The sequence below is a fragment of the Xyrauchen texanus genome, chromosome 27 (assembly GCF_025860055.1).
Source record: "Xyrauchen texanus isolate HMW12.3.18 chromosome 27, RBS_HiC_50CHRs, whole genome shotgun sequence".
NCBI classification, from domain to species: domain Eukaryota; kingdom Metazoa; phylum Chordata; class Actinopteri; order Cypriniformes; family Catostomidae; genus Xyrauchen; species Xyrauchen texanus.
Window position 1 is genome coordinate 41,158,238 of NC_068302.1, and position 20,243 is coordinate 41,178,480.

General features: G+C 38.2%; 1 protein-coding gene across 4 annotated transcripts; it reads left to right on the plus strand.

The window, feature by feature from the left end:
- Positions 1-1,641: 1,641 nt before the first annotated feature.
- On the plus strand, positions 1,642-17,011 carry LOC127621425 (E3 ubiquitin-protein ligase RNF165-like). 4 transcript variants are annotated; one of them, XM_052095004.1, is made up of 8 exons: positions 1,642-1,797; positions 12,729-13,048; positions 13,200-13,351; positions 13,439-13,562; positions 13,745-13,849; positions 13,973-14,068; positions 15,819-15,916; positions 15,994-17,011. In XM_052095004.1, exons 1-8 carry the CDS (start codon positions 1,665-1,667, stop codon positions 16,109-16,111), a joined length of 1,146 nt encoding a protein of 381 aa, XP_051950964.1. In that variant the 5' UTR covers positions 1,642-1,664; the 3' UTR covers positions 16,112-17,011. The 4 variants fall into 4 exon arrangements, 3 of the variants coding, with proteins under 3 accessions (XP_051950964.1, XP_051950965.1, XP_051950966.1); XM_052095005.1 differs by having other exon boundaries at positions 12,729-13,038; positions 13,226-13,351; XM_052095006.1 differs by having other exon boundaries at positions 12,729-13,038; positions 13,229-13,351.
- Positions 17,012-20,243: the final 3,232 nt, after the last annotated feature.

A 20,243-nucleotide genomic window follows, 5' to 3' on the forward strand; every position in this document is an offset into this window, starting at 1 on the left:
AACCAAATTGGCCCGGTTGCTAGGGAGGGTAGAGTCACATGGGGTAAACAAATTGGCCCGGTTGCTAGGGAGGGTAGAGTCACATGGGGTAACCAAATTGGCCCGGTTGCTAGGGAGGGTAGAGTCACATGGGGTAACCAAATTGGCCCGGTTGCTAGGGAGGGTAGAGTCACATGGGGTAACCATTGCATATAAGCAGTCGCCGCGCGACTAAATCCCATTGTTTTAATAAATAAATAAGCAGAAATACTTGGAGAAAAGTGTACCACTTCTGCAATATGAAAGCATTATTCCCGGAATTAAACGAAAATATATAAAAACTAAAATAGATACATGATTGCATTTTCTTTAATATTTTATATTAATTACTATTTTACTTTTAATAAATGTACTTAAAACGTCTGTAAACTTCTTTAGTTAAGATTCACACCACTCCAATTATATAAAAAATCTAATAAAATAAAAAGTTTGCACAATTTATATTATTAAGTATTTCTGGGATGTTTTAATCCAAATCAGCAAATACAACAATTATAGAAATCTATGTCATGTTTGTGCATTATCCTTAGCTCGATATTATATTAGCCTAAATACATTTTCGAAATTGAAAGTGTCCGTTACTAATCTAAAAGAGGAGAAAGACGTACTATAACCCACCTTTTTTGTTTTCACATATGTGAACGGAGAGGTTTGTCATTTTTCGGGCCACATGTAATTTTATTTCCATAATTAATATTTGCTTGTGGTAGCTAATTATTACCGTAGGCTACGTCCCGCACTCGTGTTCATTCTCAACATCTGTAACTTTTTGTATTTGCGATCAGGCTGTCTTATTTTAGGCCTATTTGACAAAATCCATCTTTCTTTTTATATGTTAGCCTATGCTCGTGATGGAGTAGTATTGGAGCAACGAAAATGCTCTTCAGAAAAAGTAAATAAATACTCCTCCAGGACGCGCAAATCTCGCCTTTCTTCTATTCCGCAACGCTCCTGTAACACGCGTCACGTTCACCGATCGGGACGATTGGGAAAACAGTCGGCTACGATGTATATCGTGCAGTCCGACAGGGGTTTAACAATCGTTTCAAAAGTGAGGGTTAGCACAATTAGCGCAAGACGAACATAAATACATAAGATGTACTTTTACGGCTCCCAATTGACTAAAAACTTTTATTAAAATGTATTAATAACGTGATTGACCAGTGAATTTGAACTATTGCATTTACACATTTAGACATTTGCTGTATGAAAGACACAGCGTAAACACATTTGCCCTGTAAAAAAGTGCAGGGAGAACTTGAAAGTAAGGGTGATCCGTCCCCACATCCCTCGCGTATTCTACGCCCCCTGCATTGTGACGTCATATTGCACAGTGCGCCATGGCGATATCAATGCGTTCATATCGTACAGTCAGACAAGCAACAATCTTAAAGGACTGAAAGAATCCTACAGTTTAAAAACACGATTACCATTTGCGTCAAAAAGTATTCTGTCTGTGGTTCCAACGTGTCACCCACCTCATAGTTTTACTCCCAATAGTGCAACATACACTTTTTTTATTGAGTCCCTTATAACTGATTTCGGTTCGATCGAGTCATTCAAACGAACCGATTCAACTGAACAATTCGTTGGCGAATCGCTCTTTGTCCTCGCGGTGACTGCATATGATCCCGCTGAATGTACATGATTTTTTCCTCCGTTTACACGATATATTCATCAAACAGAAGATCAGAAGGATGGTGTTAGTTCATGTCGGATATCTGGTTCTTCCTGTCTTCGGCTCAGTCAGAAATAGAGGTATTTATAACACGTTATCACACTATTTCATGACCAAATCACGGCCTTGTGCTCGATTAATGCATGTTTATTAAACCCATAACTGATCTATATGCTTGCATTAGTCCAGACTGGGGAGATAATCCAATAAAATCAGATGATTTCACGTTTTATTAGTGGATCTGTGAGGTTGGAGACAATCTGAGTGACGCGTTTTGCGTCATGTTTCACTTTAAAGCGCATTTAAATAACTTTAAAGGGTATTCGGTATTTATCTCAAGGTTAACGATTAATTGTATCGTGTATCTGAGCATTATGTGTGTTTTAAGTGTTATTTATAAGGTTTGTTGTTACCTCGGAATGCTAACGATGCTAAATCAGGCCTGAGATTAAAAGACAACATGGAAACTCAAGTAACGTCAGTTTAAATTAACGGATTATTTTTTAAAGCCATTTTAAATCTAAATGTAAGTGTAAAAGTTATATATATATTTAGGTTTGTGTTGAAACCATCAGACTGAGAGTATCAGCTGTGCATAAAAATAAATTATTTCTGAATAATTAACATTCACACCGATATAGCGGTACAAACACACGAAACTGTTGTGCTGAAATGAGCTGCTAACTTTACCAGGTGATTTCATGACTTTATTTATTTATTTATTTCTGTTTTCTGATCTTCTGTCCCATAGTTTGATTTCATGTGCTTTATTTCTGTTCTTATCTCCTGTCTCATAGTCTATGGAGGCTGAATCTACATTCTGCATTATCAGATCATTGTGTTTTAATGATCATCTGTTCTGATCCCTCATTTCCTCTTTCCATCAGAAGACGACAAACATCTCAGATCTGCTCCTTTCCTGAGAGAATTAAAACACACTAAAACATAAGAGCTAACTCACTTAGAGCAACTATTGTCTATATAGTGCTGTAGTTACTTATAACCCACATCAGTAGCGTTAGACGAGTGAGTCATGTATGTCCCATCCAGCTTTTGGTAGACAACATGTATGTAAATGCCTGTAAAATGGATGCATTTTGTGCTTCAGTAATCACTAAACACACATTTCTTTCCCTGTGTTTGGAAAACCTTTAGGGCCGAAACATTCTCTACGCAAGCACGTGAACGCTGATGCTTCTGGCAAAAAGCTGTGTGACGTCGCGTTCTGAAACATGTCGGCAATTCGTATCACAACGCAGCTGCGCGTTGCCACAAGGGGCGCTATAGCGAGATTAGTGTGAACTGTCCGCGTTACAGTGAGTTTTCTATTTTAACTTAGGGGTGGCCGATATTCAAAATCATCTATCATGATATCGTAAACGTTTTCTGGAAAATCAAAAATGTATTTATATATAAAATAACCATAATGCAATGCCTGTTTATGGAATTCCAGTCAGTGAATTAAATACTGAATATATTAAAACTAAGACAAACAATGTCTAAGTAAATAAATAAACAAAAATCTGCCTTACCAGAATGCTAAATATAACATTATGCCACATTTCACTTTAAAATGTTGTGGACCAGTATTATTAATATTAATATTATTATTATAAACTTTGCTCCAGAAGCGGAAGATCTTAAAGCAATAAAACATCCAACGAAAAATAATTTTTCCGCTCTGTACACCATGTCGCACCTGTTTAAACCCTTGTGCATTAAAAACTATTTTACTCGGTCCTTTTGAGGACAAATATGTCCACATCAGAAAAACTGCCACAATAGTATTATATATTAGTATTATTTTCCACTTTCAGTTAGTACATGTTTTTAACCAACATCAATCATTTATGCATTTACATTTATGCATTTGGCAGATGCTTTTATCCAAAGTGACTTACAGTGCACTTATTACAGGGACAATCCCTCCGGAGCAACCTGGAGTTAAGCGTCTTACTCAAGGACACAATGGTGGTGACTGTGGGGATCAAACCAGCAACCTCCTGATTGCCAGTTCCGTGCTTTAGCCCACTACCCCACCCCCACTCCATATCCTGATTATAACTACCAAATATTCATTCATTTTCAGGATTTTAACCCTTTAAATGCCAGTTTGTTTACATAATACCACTGTTGATTTTTAACACACACACATTTTATCTGCATCATGTATTCAGTTGTCCTGCAGGTCTCTATAATACAGTAACCAGTGAATAGGGGAAAAGCTTGTATTTGCTCCATAGGAGAAACATGAGGAAAATGGCGCCATCTGGTGGAAAATATAAAAAATTGAATTGTGAAGCAAGTGTTCTGGAATGAAAGTAGAATATCATATAAATCATGATTTGATGCTTTAATGGCACTGAGATGAAATATTGCAGTTTTAATGGTTTCATTGGGGACATTTTTGTCCTGAAGGTCCCGAGTGTGACTATTGTGTACTCGGTGTGTTATAGATGTGTTATAGATGTATTATAGGAACTGAGGCTGAAATATCAAAAATGTATGCCGTGTGCATCAACACAGCCAAAAATATAAAAAAAAATGAAAAGACAAAATGTCCCGAAGGCCGCACAAGGGTTAAAACAAGCTCCTCTTCATTTTCTCGATCTGTTTGGGAGTCGTCCCATTCTGTGGAGATTTTACTCCAATGATCATATAGTGCGAGTGATCCCGCTCTGAGCTCTCCTGTCTCTGGAGCACAAATATCGGAAAGCCTGCTGCAATCGCACACACTTCGGAGCTCCAGAGACCGCTCACGCCACAGTCACGTGAAACATTCGTGTTGCCTCAATGCCGGAAAACCCTGTCCATGTTTCTTCAAGTCTCACGGGAAGCTCTGCCCACTGATAGATACACACACGCTACACACATGGATATTTACATACACCGATATACGCGATATAGCAAAATCTCTCTCGTTGACACTTAATATCACCGCCATGATATATATCGTCATATTGCCCAACCCTATTTCTTCAACTCAACTACGGTCATGGAGGAGCAACAGTTTGAAGAGAATGTTGCGGAGCAAGTATGCTAAAGCAAGTCAGTCCAATGGAGGCATTTCAAGTTATGAAAGTGCAGCTCCTATCAACTCGAATGGGGGAACACCGAAATCTCAAAAACTTAAAATGTTTTCAAATCAGCAGTAAACACTGGAATCATAAATTGTGTTTCTTTACCCCAGGATTACGACAAAAAAAACAAAAAAAAAACATGTATAGATATGTCAATCACTTTCTCAAGTTTGATTGACAGGCAACGTCTGTATCGAAAAGGTGTAAGGCGGGGCTTCCTTTCTACATCTGTTGATTGCTGGGTGTTCCAATTCTTCCCATTCATTTTAATAGAAGTTGTCCGTCTCTACTAAATAACTAGATTGTGGGTGCTGGTGGCGTAGTGGGCTAAAGCACAGAACTGGTCATCAGAAGGTTGCTGGTTCGATCCCCACAGTCACCACCATTGTACGTTTGTACGCACGTTTAGCATGTTCAACCGTACCGCGCGATGGCCAAGTGCTCGCAACGCCATTCACGTTCTTGTGTAGAGAATGTTTCAGCCTTAAAATAATATTCCATGTTCAGGACATGTTAAGCTCAATCGACAGCTTTTGGGTCATAATGACGATTACCACAAAGATGTATTTTGACTCGTCACTCCTTTAAAAAAGTACGATTCGTGGTTCCAGTGAGACTCTTACAATGGAAGTCAATGGGGCCAATTTCTGGAGGGTTTAAAGGCAGAAATGTGAAGCTTATTGTGTTATAAAAGCTAAATTGTGTATTCATTATTTGACCTGTAAAGCTGTTTAAATCATCATTGTGGGGCTTTAGGGTTTACAGCGTTATGTTGTCATGGCAACCAAGCTGTAAAATTGTCCATATCTTCACACAGATGTGGTTAATAAGTGATTTAATGTCAGTAAAATCATGTTAACACACATATTGTTTATGTCTTGTGTCTATACTTTTGAAACAGTATTTTAATGTTTACAGATTAAACCCCATTGACTTGCATTGGAAGTGTCTCACTGGATTTGTGCTTTTATAAAAACAGGAGGGACGACATACATTTTTGTGGTAATCAACATTATGCCACACATGCCAGCTTAACTTGTATTGAACCCGGAATATTCCTTTAAGCCGTCACCTGCATAACGTATGCTTCATTTATTCCTCTCTGCCCTTCTCAGTTGACACAATCATTCCATGTTTAGAGGAAACACCTAAAACAACAGACACTTTAAAAACCAGATGAAGTTGCTCAAGTAACAGCAACCTTTAATTGGCAATCGAATGTCTCAAAGTGGCACAACTTCCAAAATGCGATCCATTTGGCAGGGATGTTGATGTCCTGCGCTGCTACTGAAATCTTCTATTAGAGTGCAAATGTCTATTGTTTGGTTGTGGTTTCTCTACCTTTTGTTCTGGTAATAGACTTGAGTGCATGAATCACATTATTATTATCATTATTTTGATTCTACATTGAATAGACTCCAATGTAATCTTTCTGTAGTAAAGATGTACCCTGCTGTACTGTAATGTGCTGTAGCCGATGCATCTGCTCATTTGGATGTTGCTTTTGTTCTGTTAACCCTGTACTGAGCATGGTGGGCCTTGCTGTTGGTCAATGTTGTTTTATTTGTTGCATGGACTTATTATGACACAAATCCACATATACTAATATTTTTCAATAAAGAATATAGTATTTTTCCTAACCTCCAGTGTGCTTCTTGCTGATTTCCATTTATTGTCTCCCCCCACCTCACCTCCTCCCTCCCGCTGTGTGACCAAGATAGATTGATTTCCTCACTTTTGTCATCATTAGACCTCAATGAGTTGATCTGTCGTAATTTCTGCTCGTCACTGATGCTCTTGAAGGTGCGGTGTGAACAATTGAGAACCGTTAAATGAGACGAGAGTCTTCACGAGCGTTCACATTCATTCGAATGAGATTATACTTGTCCATTTAGAACGAAATAGGACATAAAACTGTATTCAAGTATTTTCACAGTACATGATACGGACTGTGTGCTGTGGCAAATTGCAGTGCCAAGAAAAAGTAAATGAACCCTTTGGAATTAGCTGGTTTTCTGCATTAATTGGTCATGTGATCTCATCTTCATCAAAGTCAAAAGTACAGACGAACACAATGTGCTTAAGCTAACAACACACAAACAATTATAATCGTTCATGTCTTTATTGAACACATCCCATTAAACATTCGCAGTGCTGTGGAGAAAGTAAGTGAACCCTTGGATTTAATAACTGGTCGATCCTCCTTTGGCAGCGATAACCTCAATCAAGCCTCTCTGATAGATGCGGATCAGACCTGCACAGCGTTCAGAAGGAATTCTGGATTATTCTTCCTTACAGAACTGCTTCAGTTCAGACATATTCTTAGGATGTCTGGTGTGAACGCCTCTCTTGAGGTCATTCCACTGCATCTCTATTGGGTTCAGGTCTGGACTCTGACTGGGACACTCCAAAAGGGGGATTTTCTTTTTTTGAAGACATTCTGTAGATGATTTACTTCGATGTTTAGGGTTATTGTCCTGCTACATCATTTAACATCTACTGATCTTCAGCTAGCGCACACCCTGATATTATCCTGTAGGATATCTTGATAAACTTTATTCATTTTCCCTCGATGATGGCAAGCGGTCCAGTCCCCGAAACAGCAAAACAGCCCCAAATCATGATGCTCCCTCCACCGTACTTCACCATTGGGATGATGTTTTTATGTTGGTATATGGTGCCATTTCTTTGCCAAAGTAGTGCTGCGTGTTCGTTCCAAACAATTAAACCTTAGTTTCATCAGTCCACAAAACATTTTCCCAGGAGTGTTGTGGAGTGTCAAGCTGGTTTTTGGCAAACTTAAGGTGCACATATATGTTTTTGTTGGAAAGCAGCAGCTTCCTTCCTGATGTCCTGCCATGAACACATACCTGTTTAATGTTTTCTGTACAGTAGACTCATGAACAGAGATGCTAACCAGTTCCAATGATTCCTTCAAGTCTTTATCTGTCACTCTAGGGGTCTTTTTTTACCTCATTGATCATTCTGCGGTGTGCCCTTTGAGTCATCTTGACTGGACGGCCACTTCTAGAGCGAGTACCTATAGTACTAAATCATCTCCATTTATAGACAGTTTGTCTCACTGTGGACAGATGAATATCTAACGGCCACTTCTAGAGAGAGTACCTATAGTACTAAATCATCTCCATTTATAGACAGTTTGTCTCACTGTGGACAGATGAATATCTAACGGCCACTTCTAGAGAGAGTACCTATAGTACTAAATCATCTCCATTTATAGACAGTTTGTCTCACTGTGGACAGATGAATATCTAACGGCCACTTCTAGAGAGAGTACCTATAGTACTAAATCATCTCCATTTATAGACAGTTTGTCTCACTGTGGACAGATGAATATCTAATGGCCACTTCTAGAGAGAGTACCTATAGTACTAAATCATCTCCATTTATAGACAAGTTTGTCTAACTGTGCACAGATGAATATCTAATGGCCATTTCTAGAGAGAGTACCTATAGTACTAAATCATCTCCATTTATAGACAGTTTGTCTAACTGTGGACAGATGAATATGTAACGGCCACTTCTAGTGGGAGTACCTATAGTACTAAATCATCTCCATTTATAGACAGTTTGTCTAACTGTGGACAGATGAATATGTAACAGCCACTTCTAGAGAGAGTACCTATAGTACTAAATCATCTCCATTTATAGACAGTTTGTCTAACTGTGGACAGATGAATATCTAACGGACACTTCTAGTGGGAGTACCTATAGTACTAAATCATCTCCATTTATAGACAGTTTGTCTAACTGTGGACAGATGAATATCTAATGGCCACTTCTAGAGAGAGTACCTATAGTACTAAATCATCTCCATTTATAGACAGTTTGTCTAACTGTGGACAGATGAATATGTAACAGCCACTTCTAGAGAGAGTACCTATAGTACTAAATCATCTCCATTTATAGACAGTTTGTCTAACTGTGGACAGATGAATCTGTAACGGCCACTTCTAGTGAGAGTACCTATAGTACTAAATCATCTCCATTTATAGACAGTTTGTCTAACTGTGGACAGATGAATATCTAATGGCCACTTCTAGAGAGAGTATCTATAGTACTAAATCATCTCCATTTATAGACAGTTTGTCTCACTGTGGACAGATGAATATCTAATGGCCACTTCTAGAGAGAGTACCTATAGTACTAAATCATCTCCATTTATAGACAGTTTGTCTCACTGTGGACAGATGAATATCTAACGGCCACTTCTAGTGAGAGTACCTATAGTACTAAACCATCTCCATTTATAGACAGTTTGTCTCACTGTGGACAGATGAATATCTAATGGCCACTTATAGAGAGAGTACCTATAGTACTAAATCATCTCCATTTATAGACAGTTTGTCTAACTGTGGACAGATGAATATCTAACGGTCACTTCTAGAGAGAGTACCTATAGTACTAAATCATCTCCATTTATAGACAGTTTGTCTAACTGTGCACAGATGAATATCTAAACTCTTCTAGATAACTTTGTAACCCTTTCCCTAATTAGCCAAGAGGTTCACGTACTTTCTCCACAGCACTGTGAATGTTTAATGGGATGTGTTCAATAAATACATGAAAGATTATAATTGTTTGTGTGTTGTTGGCTTAAGCACATTGTGTTTGTCTATACTTGTGACTCTGATGAAGTTGAGATCACATGACCAATCCATGCAGAAAACCAGCTAATTCTGAAGGGTTCACATACTTTTTATTGCCACTGTATACTCACACATTTCATCAATGTGATTGAGTCTTCTCCCACTACAACACAGAGCAGAGAAATGTTCACTGCTCAACGTATTCTGTGTAATAAGCACAATGTCAATGATTTTCTCTTGTCATTTTATTCTATATTTGATTTCGAAGCATCCGTGTGTCTGCCAATATAAATTTGACCCTTCGCTAAGCAATTTTTGGACCGTTTTGATAAAATCCCACTTAAAACTATTCAAACACACATTACTTTAAGTAGGTATAGCTGCAGGCCAGAGACCTCCAGTAGGGGGCGTGGTTACTCCAAAAGGGTTTCTCGAAAATTCCTAAATGGGGCGTCACTTTCACTCATGGTTAAGGATAGGGAAAGGGTTCGGGGCTCCATATATCTTTAATGGCGATTTGGAGTTTGCGTCTTTTTTTGGAGCAATGCCTGCTGCTACACCCTTCTCCATTACTCCCGTAGACTCCCATTGGAAAGTTGCAAATGCGTGTCAGAGTAATGGCATCTCCGGCAACAGTTCCTAAGACAGGATGGGACAGAAATGCTTTTAAGGTGGAGCTTAGCAAAAGGTCAATTCAGGCTTCGTAGTTCAGCTCTACCAATTGTGTCAATAATGTAACACTGCTAGTATAACTTATGTTTATTTGCGTTTTTCTTCTCACAATGAATAATGTTAATGTTTTCTTCAAAGGCGAAGTGTGACATAGTGTAGTTCCGCAAGTAAAATTCCCATAGGGCAATTGCTTTTTAATTTTAAACCTTTAAAGACAGACCTACCATGAGCTCTGATGCTGTTTATCGATGGCATATGCTTCTTTTTAAGCCATCTGTCCTCGTTATTTCAATCATGTTTAATAGCCGAATTCCTGGTGAAGAACTACACTACCCATAATCCTGACGAGAGATCAATCAGAAGAGCTCTTCAGCTCCGCCCACTCCTATGATGCACCGTGAATGACACAATCGAGTCGCTCTCAAACGACTTATATTTGTATATACCTGAATATTTAGCAATAAAATGAAGCAAATTGTATCTATACTTAAAATCAACAACTTTAAATCAGTAGTTTTATATTTTTCCATTGATTGTCATTTGCAATGCATCATGGGATGTGAAGTACACAGTCTTTGTCTTTTTTCTGATTTTCAAATACTTTTTTGCTTCAAATCAATGTTTGTAATGTTGTGAGCCTTGGTTAATTTGGTTCATGACGCACAATGCTTTTATGAAGGACTTTATGAAATCCCTATGGAGGAAAAGAATGGGGAAAAATACTTCCAAAACCAAGATGGCTTAAAGTGTGCTGTTTCACTCGAATAAATAGTTAAATAGCCAGCAGTTATACACCACAAAAAGGGCAGAAAGTTCTATAATCCACCTTTCAGTAGTTGAAGAACCACAGCCTGATCCAAGGAAATTTAACTTGGATAAATGTTTGATTTTGCACCCGCAATTTCACTGTCAGGAACATCTTGGAAAAGTCATTGTTGCTCTATATTCATGTTCACATCTCAGCTCATAATAAAAGGATGCTAGCTTCAAGTCTTGTTCCCTGTCACATGAGCAAAAGCCTTTTGAGTTCCTACAATTTCTACAATGGTTATCAGGATGATGGATGTCCAAAATATATCTAACATCTACGGTAATCTGATTGTTGGGTTTAGGTTGTGGTTAAGGGCTTCCACGACATTATCAGCCAATCATTTCCCTCTGATCTTGCTCTGCTGTCTCAGCTGTTAGAGTTGATAAATCAGTGATCCGAACTAAAGCTGAACAGGTGGTCGAGAAATCGGAGAACTATCTCGGAGACTCCATTAACTACTTTCAGTAGTCACTAAGAGCAGTTCTCATGCTCTTGAGAACTGCTCAAGAGCATGAGAGCAGTTGCCTGATTACGAGGCATTGTAACATTATTTTCAGGACACGTGAACATTTTAACACCCACTTCTCAATATTGTTATGTTGATGTTTTAACTTTACTATTCCCATTGTTTTTAGTGATGTTCTCATTACCTTAACAGCCATTTTTTACCGTATTACAGTAAAATCAGTCCAATTGAAAGGCAGAATTGAATTGAATTAAGAATACAGTTCTGTTAACACACATCCCTGAAATTTTTGATGGCCACCCCTGGCCCCGCCCCTGTAGATTTATACATTGAGAATCTCAGCATAAGCAACTGCTTTAAAAAAACAAAAACACATACTTTCATTTCGTTCCCAATCATATCAACTGTGTCTGAGAAAAAAAAATTGTGTTGATACGACAAAGCGATCAAAAGTTACAACATTACAAATATAATGTATCATAGTGTCCAAAAACATCTCCAAACAAATAAAAGATAATAATTGTACATAAGAACTAATTACACATGCAAACACAACAATGACTAAAGGTTTGCATAGCATGCACACATGATTTTAGTCATGAGATTTCACAGAATGAGTTTCATTCTTTGTCATTTGAGTCATCATTGAGTCTGTGTCGTGTATTTGGCGCCATCTCCTGGTGGTCATATGTAACATTGTGCTTCATGTGGATTATCTAATGATCTATACATCTGATTATCTTGTGTGTGGACTCGATTGAAAGATAATCACTGACTCAAAATAATGATATGTCGTATTGTATGTTCTTTTTATTCTTCGTGAAGTTATAAGTGAAAATGCTGCATATAAGCAACAGCTTCATAATTGTCAAAGACATATATTTAGCTGTTACTCGCTATATTTTAATCTGTGAGTAAAACAAATGAGTAGGTTGTATTCAACTCTTTGAGAGCTTTCCAACAATATATGACACATGACTATTTGATGAGTTTGATGTTTTTACTGATTGCAATAATATGTAATGTATATATTAATAATGTATCATTTGGTTCAGTCCATAGAGACCTTACACGATCCACTCCGGTCTCCTATTGTATGTACAGGACAGTTTGAGTTTTCTAACGGAACCCAAACACTTACAGTGAACGCTGTCTGAGAACCAAAATCAAACCACATTCACAGACCAGCACAACATCAAATCACACCAGCTTTATCCTCCATTTTCCATTCCACCTACAAGGGCTGATTGACTTTCGAAAGCTCTGAAACTTCTGGCTGTTCTGCAGAGGATGAAGCTCAGAGTCCCTCACATTCCAGCAGAACTGTTTAATCTCACTCTTAATTTGCTGTGATGTCATTGTGTTGTTGCAGGATCTCATTTTAACAGGCATCAGCAGAGTCATGCTACCTCCTGCCGGCATTTCCACATAGGCCCTCAGGCCCAGATCCCTGTTGATTTCCCAATGCCCCATCTAGGACAATCTCCGAGCGGGATGAGCCATCACCTCGGCCCCACGCACCAGTCTGCCACTGCGTTGCATCCCCCCATCAACCACATACCAGCGCCATCCTTCCAGGACATCCAAGCCCCACCCTTCCTACCTCAGGCTTTACACCAGCAATACCTCATCCAGCAGCAGATCCTGGAGGCCCAGCACAGGAGAATACTTCCACAGCCCAGGTACAATGGTGTCGTTCATGCTACCCTTGAACAGTTAGAGAATATTCCAGTCTATAGACCACAGCTGTCAATAAGTCACAGAATTCCAACGTGTCCCTCATTTAAGTCATGCATTTGCAATTGATTTCTGGCCTCACATGTTTAAAACACAGTTGATACAGACTAACTGTTTTGTTATTGTTCTCAGCAGACACGCTCAAGACAGACCGCTGCATCACGCGCAGACGCTGCGGCCACCGTATGAATATCCACCATCCATTCACGTGCCTCCAGTACCACAACAACCACGATACCTGGCTGAGGGAACAGATTGGTATGTCTATATTTAACCGACATCATATTTGGTGACCGTTGAGTCTTCGTCATTACCTTCAATCATTCTCTACTGTGTTGCGTTCAGGGATTTGAGTGTTGATCCAGGTCTACCGCAGTATCAAGTTCCTCCACTCTCTCAACATTATCAGCATTACTTGACCTCTCAACGCCTGCATCACTTCCCCAGAAACACATCCTCTGCACAAGTGGTCAGTCTTAACTTTCTACCTACTGCAATGATTCAGAGGAGTTTTGTTTCAAAGTTTAACTAGATGGGAATATGTTGTAAATGATCAGAGACCTTTCACACGACAGACTTTAATGCTTTGACCTGTACATTAAAAGCAAGGGCGTTGCTAGCATTGGATCATTTATTCATGATCTTATACAGGTTGTTCATGAGATCAGAAACTACCCATATCCACAGTTACATCTGCTGGCTCTTCAAGGTCTCAGTCCGTCTCGTCACGCATCTGCTGTACGGGAGAGTTATGAGGTACTGTGACATCTAAACGAATGTTCTTCTAAACTCATCAGCCCTTCACCAATCTCATTGTCTCGTGCTGTCATATTTTAAACATAACTGTTGTTTGAGTTTTTATCATGCATTTGGTTCCAGGAGCTTCTGCAGTTGGAGGACAGACTGGGGAATGTGAACAGAGGAGCCTTGCAAACCACCATAGAGAGGTTTACCTTCCCTCACAAGTATAAAAAGGTAAAACCACACCTGTGAAATATCCTTGACCAGGGATTATATGGTTTACTTGGGCATAATGGTTCCTTTAATTCAGATTCTGCAACCGTTGGATGGATTTCACATTTTTCCCCATTCTGATGGTTGATGTGAACATTTACTGACGCTCCTGACCCGTATCTGCATGATTTTATGCATTGCAGCCACACAATTGGCTAATTAATCATATGAATAAGTGGATGTTCAGGTGTTCCAAATAAAGTGTATATCCAGCCATGGTGTTCTTCGTCTTCTCTAACTGATCAGATTTTCTAACTACAGTTTTCCCAAAGCAGACAATCAAATAACCCAAAAACTGTAAATTCTCCCAGATCTTTCAAGCTCCAGATGCCAAATCTGGTACAGACCCACCCCCGTTCTCCCAATTTGGAATGCCCAATTCCCACTACTTAGTAGGTCCTCGTGGTGGCGTGGTCACTCATCTCAATCCTTAGCATGTAGACGTGATTGTAGTCCTGAGATTTTACAGAATGAGTTTCATTCTGTTCCATTTGAGTCATCATTGGCTATGTTTACATGCTCTAATTTTCATCAATTCAAATAAATGAAATCCAATTTCAGATTCCAAATGTAATATTTATATGTCCCCTAAACTTTGCATTCTGATACAAATATTCTTTTACGTGTGCATTACATGTATACCGTATCAAATGTCTGTGCATGCGAAGAGCGTCAGTCTTTGCATTCTGAAGAAGCGGAGAAAGGCTGAGAAAGTGAGAAGTCCATAATTGGTGGTTTTGCTTTGTTGAGATATCTAAAAAATATGCCAGAAAACTTTCTTCTTATGTAACACTCTACACGGCAAACTAAGAATTAGAAGCAAAGTCTAAAACCCTGTCTGAGTTGCCTCCGCTTCTGAGACCGTCAATCCGCAGCATCTGATCACGTGACTTGTTGTGCATGACACCGCGGAGACTCACAGCATGTGGAGGCTCATGCTACTCCCCACGATCCACACACAACTCACCACACGCCCCATTGAGAGAACCACTAATCACCACCACGAGGAGGTTACCCCATGTGACTCTACCCTCCCTAGCAACCGGGTCAATGTGGTTGCTAAGGAGATCTGGCTGGAGTCACTCACCACACGCCCCATTGAGAGCGAGAACCACTAATCACCACCACGATGAGGTTAGCCCATGTTAGACTACACTCCTTAGCAACCGGCCCAATGTGGTTGCTAAGGAGACTTAGCTGGAGTCACTCAGCACACGCCCTGGATTCAAACTCACAACTCCAGGTGTGATAGTCAGCGTCAATACTCGCTGAGATACCAGATCCCCAATTTGGTGCAGACCTTTAGTATTTTTTTACTTTGAAGAATGTCATTTTTCTAACCAGTCAGACTTGCGGTCATCCTGTAACAGACAATCAAATATCAAATATTCCCAAATGTCCCACAGACTAACACTAGAATGTTCCTGACTTCAGTTTCAGTTCCTGAGTGTGTCTAACTCTCTTATCCAAGTAGTCCCAGTACATTAGGCCTATACAACCTTCAAACTGGAGAGTTTTTAAATGGGAAACCAACAAAGAGGCTTCCTTTTATTCCTCCATCTGTTTGACTTTTCCCAGTGATGGGGTCTGTGGTCACTTTGTCCCTAAAGATCGGATCTTGTGTTCTCATGGTTGTTGGTAACGGGTCAGGTTAGGAGTATGGTTATTAAAGGGTTATTAAATGACTAATAACAGATTGTGTGGTCTGTAGAGAAGACCTCTTGATCTGAAGATGGATGAAGAAGAGCTGGACACAGATGAGAAATGCACCATTTGCCTCTCAATGCTTGAAGATGGAGAAGACGTCAGGTAGTTTGAAGCTGTGCACTAAAAGCTAGTTTGCATTTGGCATTGTTTCCAACTCTTACTGAATTCTCTTTCCTCAGGAGATTACCCTGCATGCACCTCTTCCATCAGGCGTGTGTTGACCAGTGGCTGGGAACCAATAAGAAGTGTCCAATCTGCAGGGTAGACATCGAGACGCAGCTGTCTCCAGATAGCTGATGTCTCTGGTAGCACTATTTCAACGCCCTGTTGTCTTTCTTCATCCCTCCGTGGGTACTTTGCCAAATGTGTGTCATCTCCATCACCTCTCACCTCTGACCTTTGCCTTCTGAGCCAACTGATGATGACGTAGATCAGGGAAGATGCAAAACTCTAAAGTGAAATCCAGGACAGAATTGGAGAGCACGTGGAGAAGATTGTTTCAGTAAAGAAGATTTCAGTCAATGGTCAATGCTGCCCTTCAGATTTCATAATGATCTCGGTTGAAGACAACCAAACGTTCTCAGTGTTCAGTAGGTCATGGATGATGCATTACAGCATAACCACCACAAACGCTCGGGATATTACATGTAACCGGTGATGGACTTTAAGCATGCTGCATTGCAGTTCAAAGTATTAATGAATCATTTCAGAAAAAGCAAAACAATTATGGGAATCAAAGTCATTATCAAACAAGAGGTCTGTCTCATAGTCAAGTGAATGGATTGATCAACTCTGCCCGTGTAAGCCAGCTTTCCACACGAGTAGAATAATGAATCTGTATTAAAGACTCGCAATCAGCCGTTGTATCTGTAATTATCAGAGGTGATGCTCGATGTTTGTAATCAGTAAGACCAGGCTTGATCTGAACCGTGACCGTGTATTTTGTGCTTCTGGCACCTCCACGCTTAGAAACGTATCCACAAAACGCATGTTAAAGTTCGAGCCCAGGGCGAGATGTGACGTGCATGAGGACGTTTCCTGCGAGATATTCTACTAATCCTGAAGACACTGTGTCAATGCATCTCTATTGCATACCCTTTAGACATTTAATCATGTGTAGGATATTAATTATTGATAAACGGTTTCATTTTCACGAGTTAAAATGCTAATTCTATTTAGCTTATTACTACTATTGATCATGCCAAGTATCGATCTCAGGGTTAGTTAGCATTTTTACTAGTTCTAATTCAATTGTTGACATCAGGAATAAAGTTTTGTGCTATTGTTACAATGTAATTATTGATATAAAAAATGTATCAATTTTCACTAGTTAGAATGCTAATTCTTGATATCCGCAATGGAATTACTGCTAGCGAAAATGCTAATTTTTGAAACAAGTAAAATTAGTAAAAAACTTCTAATGCTTGATTAAAAACAAATAAATAATTACTTGCAGAATACCCATTCCTGATATCAAAAATCGGATTTCATCTAGTAAAAAAATCCTAGTTCTTGAATCTGTAATTAAATTTTAACTAATTTCACAATGATCGCTCATTCACTCTTTACTATAAATTGATATTCCAATTTCACATTTCTGTGAAGTACTTCTTACTAGTACAAATTATAATAATTTTATCATTAATTGCATTGTTAATTGTACAAATAAAATTGCCGATTGAATTAGTACTAAAAATGCTAATTGTTGAAATGTGTAAAATGTATTTCAGCATGTTAGATTAGATAAAGATATGTTACTTGTGATTGTAACATTATAGATAACTGAAGTCAATATTGCCACTAGTGATTAAACGAATTACAGAGATCAAAAATGAGCATTTTTACTAGTTGTAATTCAATTGTTGATATCAGGAATGGACATTTGCACTAGTAACAATGTTTTATTGCTGAGTTTGTGTTTTGTGCAAATCATTGTGAAATTCTACTATTGAAAATGCAGTTATCGATAAATAATTATTTTTACTAGTAATTTATGTGTATTTACGTGAGTTATTTTCATTTTTGATAAATAATTACCGTCTTCTCTGGTGAAACACTAATTACTGATATCAAAAATGAAAATTTTCACTAGTAGTAATTCCATTGCTGATTTCAAGAATTAGCATTTTTGCTAGTTCTAATTCAATTGTTGACATCAGCAATGGAGATTTGTACTATTGCTACAATGTAATTATTTGTATCATGAATTGGTATAAAAATAATATTTTTTACTAGTTAAAATGCAAATTCTTGATATCAGCAATGGAATTACTGCTAGCGAATACGCAATTTCTTTTTAAAAGTAAAAAAAAAAATAAAAACGAAAATTCTTGATTTAAAAAAACGTAAATTCTTGATTAACAAAAATACTTAATTACTTGCAGAAATACCCATTCCTGATATCAAAAATGGGATTCCATCCAGTAAAAAAATCCTGAAAAATATCAATAGCAATGGAATTACTGCTAGCGAAAACGCTAAATTCTTGATTTAAAAAAGAAATTAAAAATTTAATTTTTTTAATTTAATTAAAATAAATAATTACTTGCAGAAATACCCATTCCTGATATCAAAAAATGGGATTCCATCTAGTAAAAAACCTAGTTTTTAAAATTGCATTTTAAGAACTTAAAAGTTCGTAATGCATTTTAACTAATCGAATTTCACTCCAGCTTTAAACGCAAGAACGGATATCTTTACTATAAATTCTGACAAGTTGATATTCCAATTTCACAAATCAGCTTACTAGTACAAATATAATTTTTGATATCAATAATTAAATTGTTAATCGTACAAATCTCCATTCCTGATGTCGACAGTTTAATTAGAACTAGTAACGATTATATTTTTTGATATTGGTAAAATGTAGTCAAAATGCCGTTATCAATCAAGAATTGTTTACTTGTAATTTCAATGTATTTCCTTGAGTCATGATGTTATCTTTGATCAAGAACGTCTTCACTGGTGAAACACTAATTAACGATATCAAAAATGAATGTTTTCACTAGGTAAAATGGCATCGTTGATATCTATAATTCATATCCTGCACGTAATAGAATGTCAAAAGGTCTTGCGATGGTCTCAAGTTACCACGAGTGAAATATGAACCTTAATGCCTGTAGCACAAGCACACGTTTTACTAGTAACAGCATAACTGGGTGTTTTCATTAGCTCTGCGACTTGTGGTATCGCTTGGTCGTACAACAGCATTTTAGAGCAGCTCTAAAGTCATAATGTGCATGAAACCTGTTTGCTGCCATTTCTAGAGGACATAAGGGAGTAAAGCCATTTGTTTTATAGAAACCAAACATAACTTTTCTAAACTGTTCATTATCACGTTTGTCTATTTCTTTTTCTTACTGTTGCCAACCTGTGTGTGGGGCTGTACAGCTTCTCTACGTCAGTAGCTGCGATGCTGGAAATAATATTTATTGTCGTCTTAATGTAGTTAGCGTTATTTTCGTGAATGCACTCTTTCTCTCTCTGATGAGGTCAGCCTGATTTCTGTGTGATTGTTATTAAACTTCCTGTTTCTGCATTTGCACTCTGTAATTGGTTTCCTTGCGTATCATGCACTCTATCTTAGACTAAAACAAGGGAACGGACTGTAACAGCGCTTTTTATTTTCACGTAACAGTAGTCGTTGCTGCCTCACTGACCACTTTTTAAATATATGTGACTGTTTCTGTAGCATTTCAGATGTTTCGAAGATGTGTTGAAGTGATGTAGTACATTTGACAAAATGACGTTCTTGATTTAGCTTTTTTGCGACATTTCCGGGTGGCTAATTCTTGAAAGACTTTAATTTGATCAAACGGTTCCAGTTAATCGTTAATGTAGCATGTCAGTGTGCATTACACGTGCATTCGTTTTTTGTGACTGCGTGGCGCCTTCTGCGTTTTATAGTTTACACATGATATTGTGTGTCAGAATGCCTTAAGTATTTAACAATCATAATTTATGACTAACTTTACCTACTATGGGTGCATACTTTAAGTTATGTATCACAATGTAATCAAACTATTTATTTACATAACGCGTGTATAAATACCTCATTGTGCTATACTTTAATGGGAGTGCTTTGCATGTGGTTGTGCTTTAGTTTAAAGGGCCATACGTGTAAAAAAAAAAACCCAAGGGCGTGCTAAAATGTGCTTGTATGTGGTGCTGTAGTTTTTGGTTACATTCCATTAAATGCAATTTTAACGCATCTGTGAGCTAGTAGACAGTAAACTGTTAAAATGGACTGGAGTTGTTTTGCATTTGTCTCTATTTTTGCACTCTCAGCTTCGCGGCCTCTCACTGGCATACTGAAAACATACGTACACCACATGTCCGCTCATCTTGTTTCTCTTAAAATAATAATTCACCTAGAAATAAAAACATTGGCATCATTTACGTGCCCTCATGGCATTCCCAACCCTTATTA

Coding starts and splice junctions, on each gene's coding strand:
- LOC127621425 (XM_052095004.1), top strand. CDS start 1,665: ATGATCCCGCTGAATGTACATGATTTTTTCCTCCGTTTACACGATATA. Junction 13,049..13,199: donor CACAGCCCAGGTACAATGGT/GTCGTTCATGCT, acceptor CAGTTGATACAG/ACTAACTGTTTTGTTATTGT. Junction 13,563..13,744: donor ACACATCCTCTGCACAAGTG/GTCAGTCTTAAC, acceptor GATCTTATACAG/GTTGTTCATGAGATCAGAAA.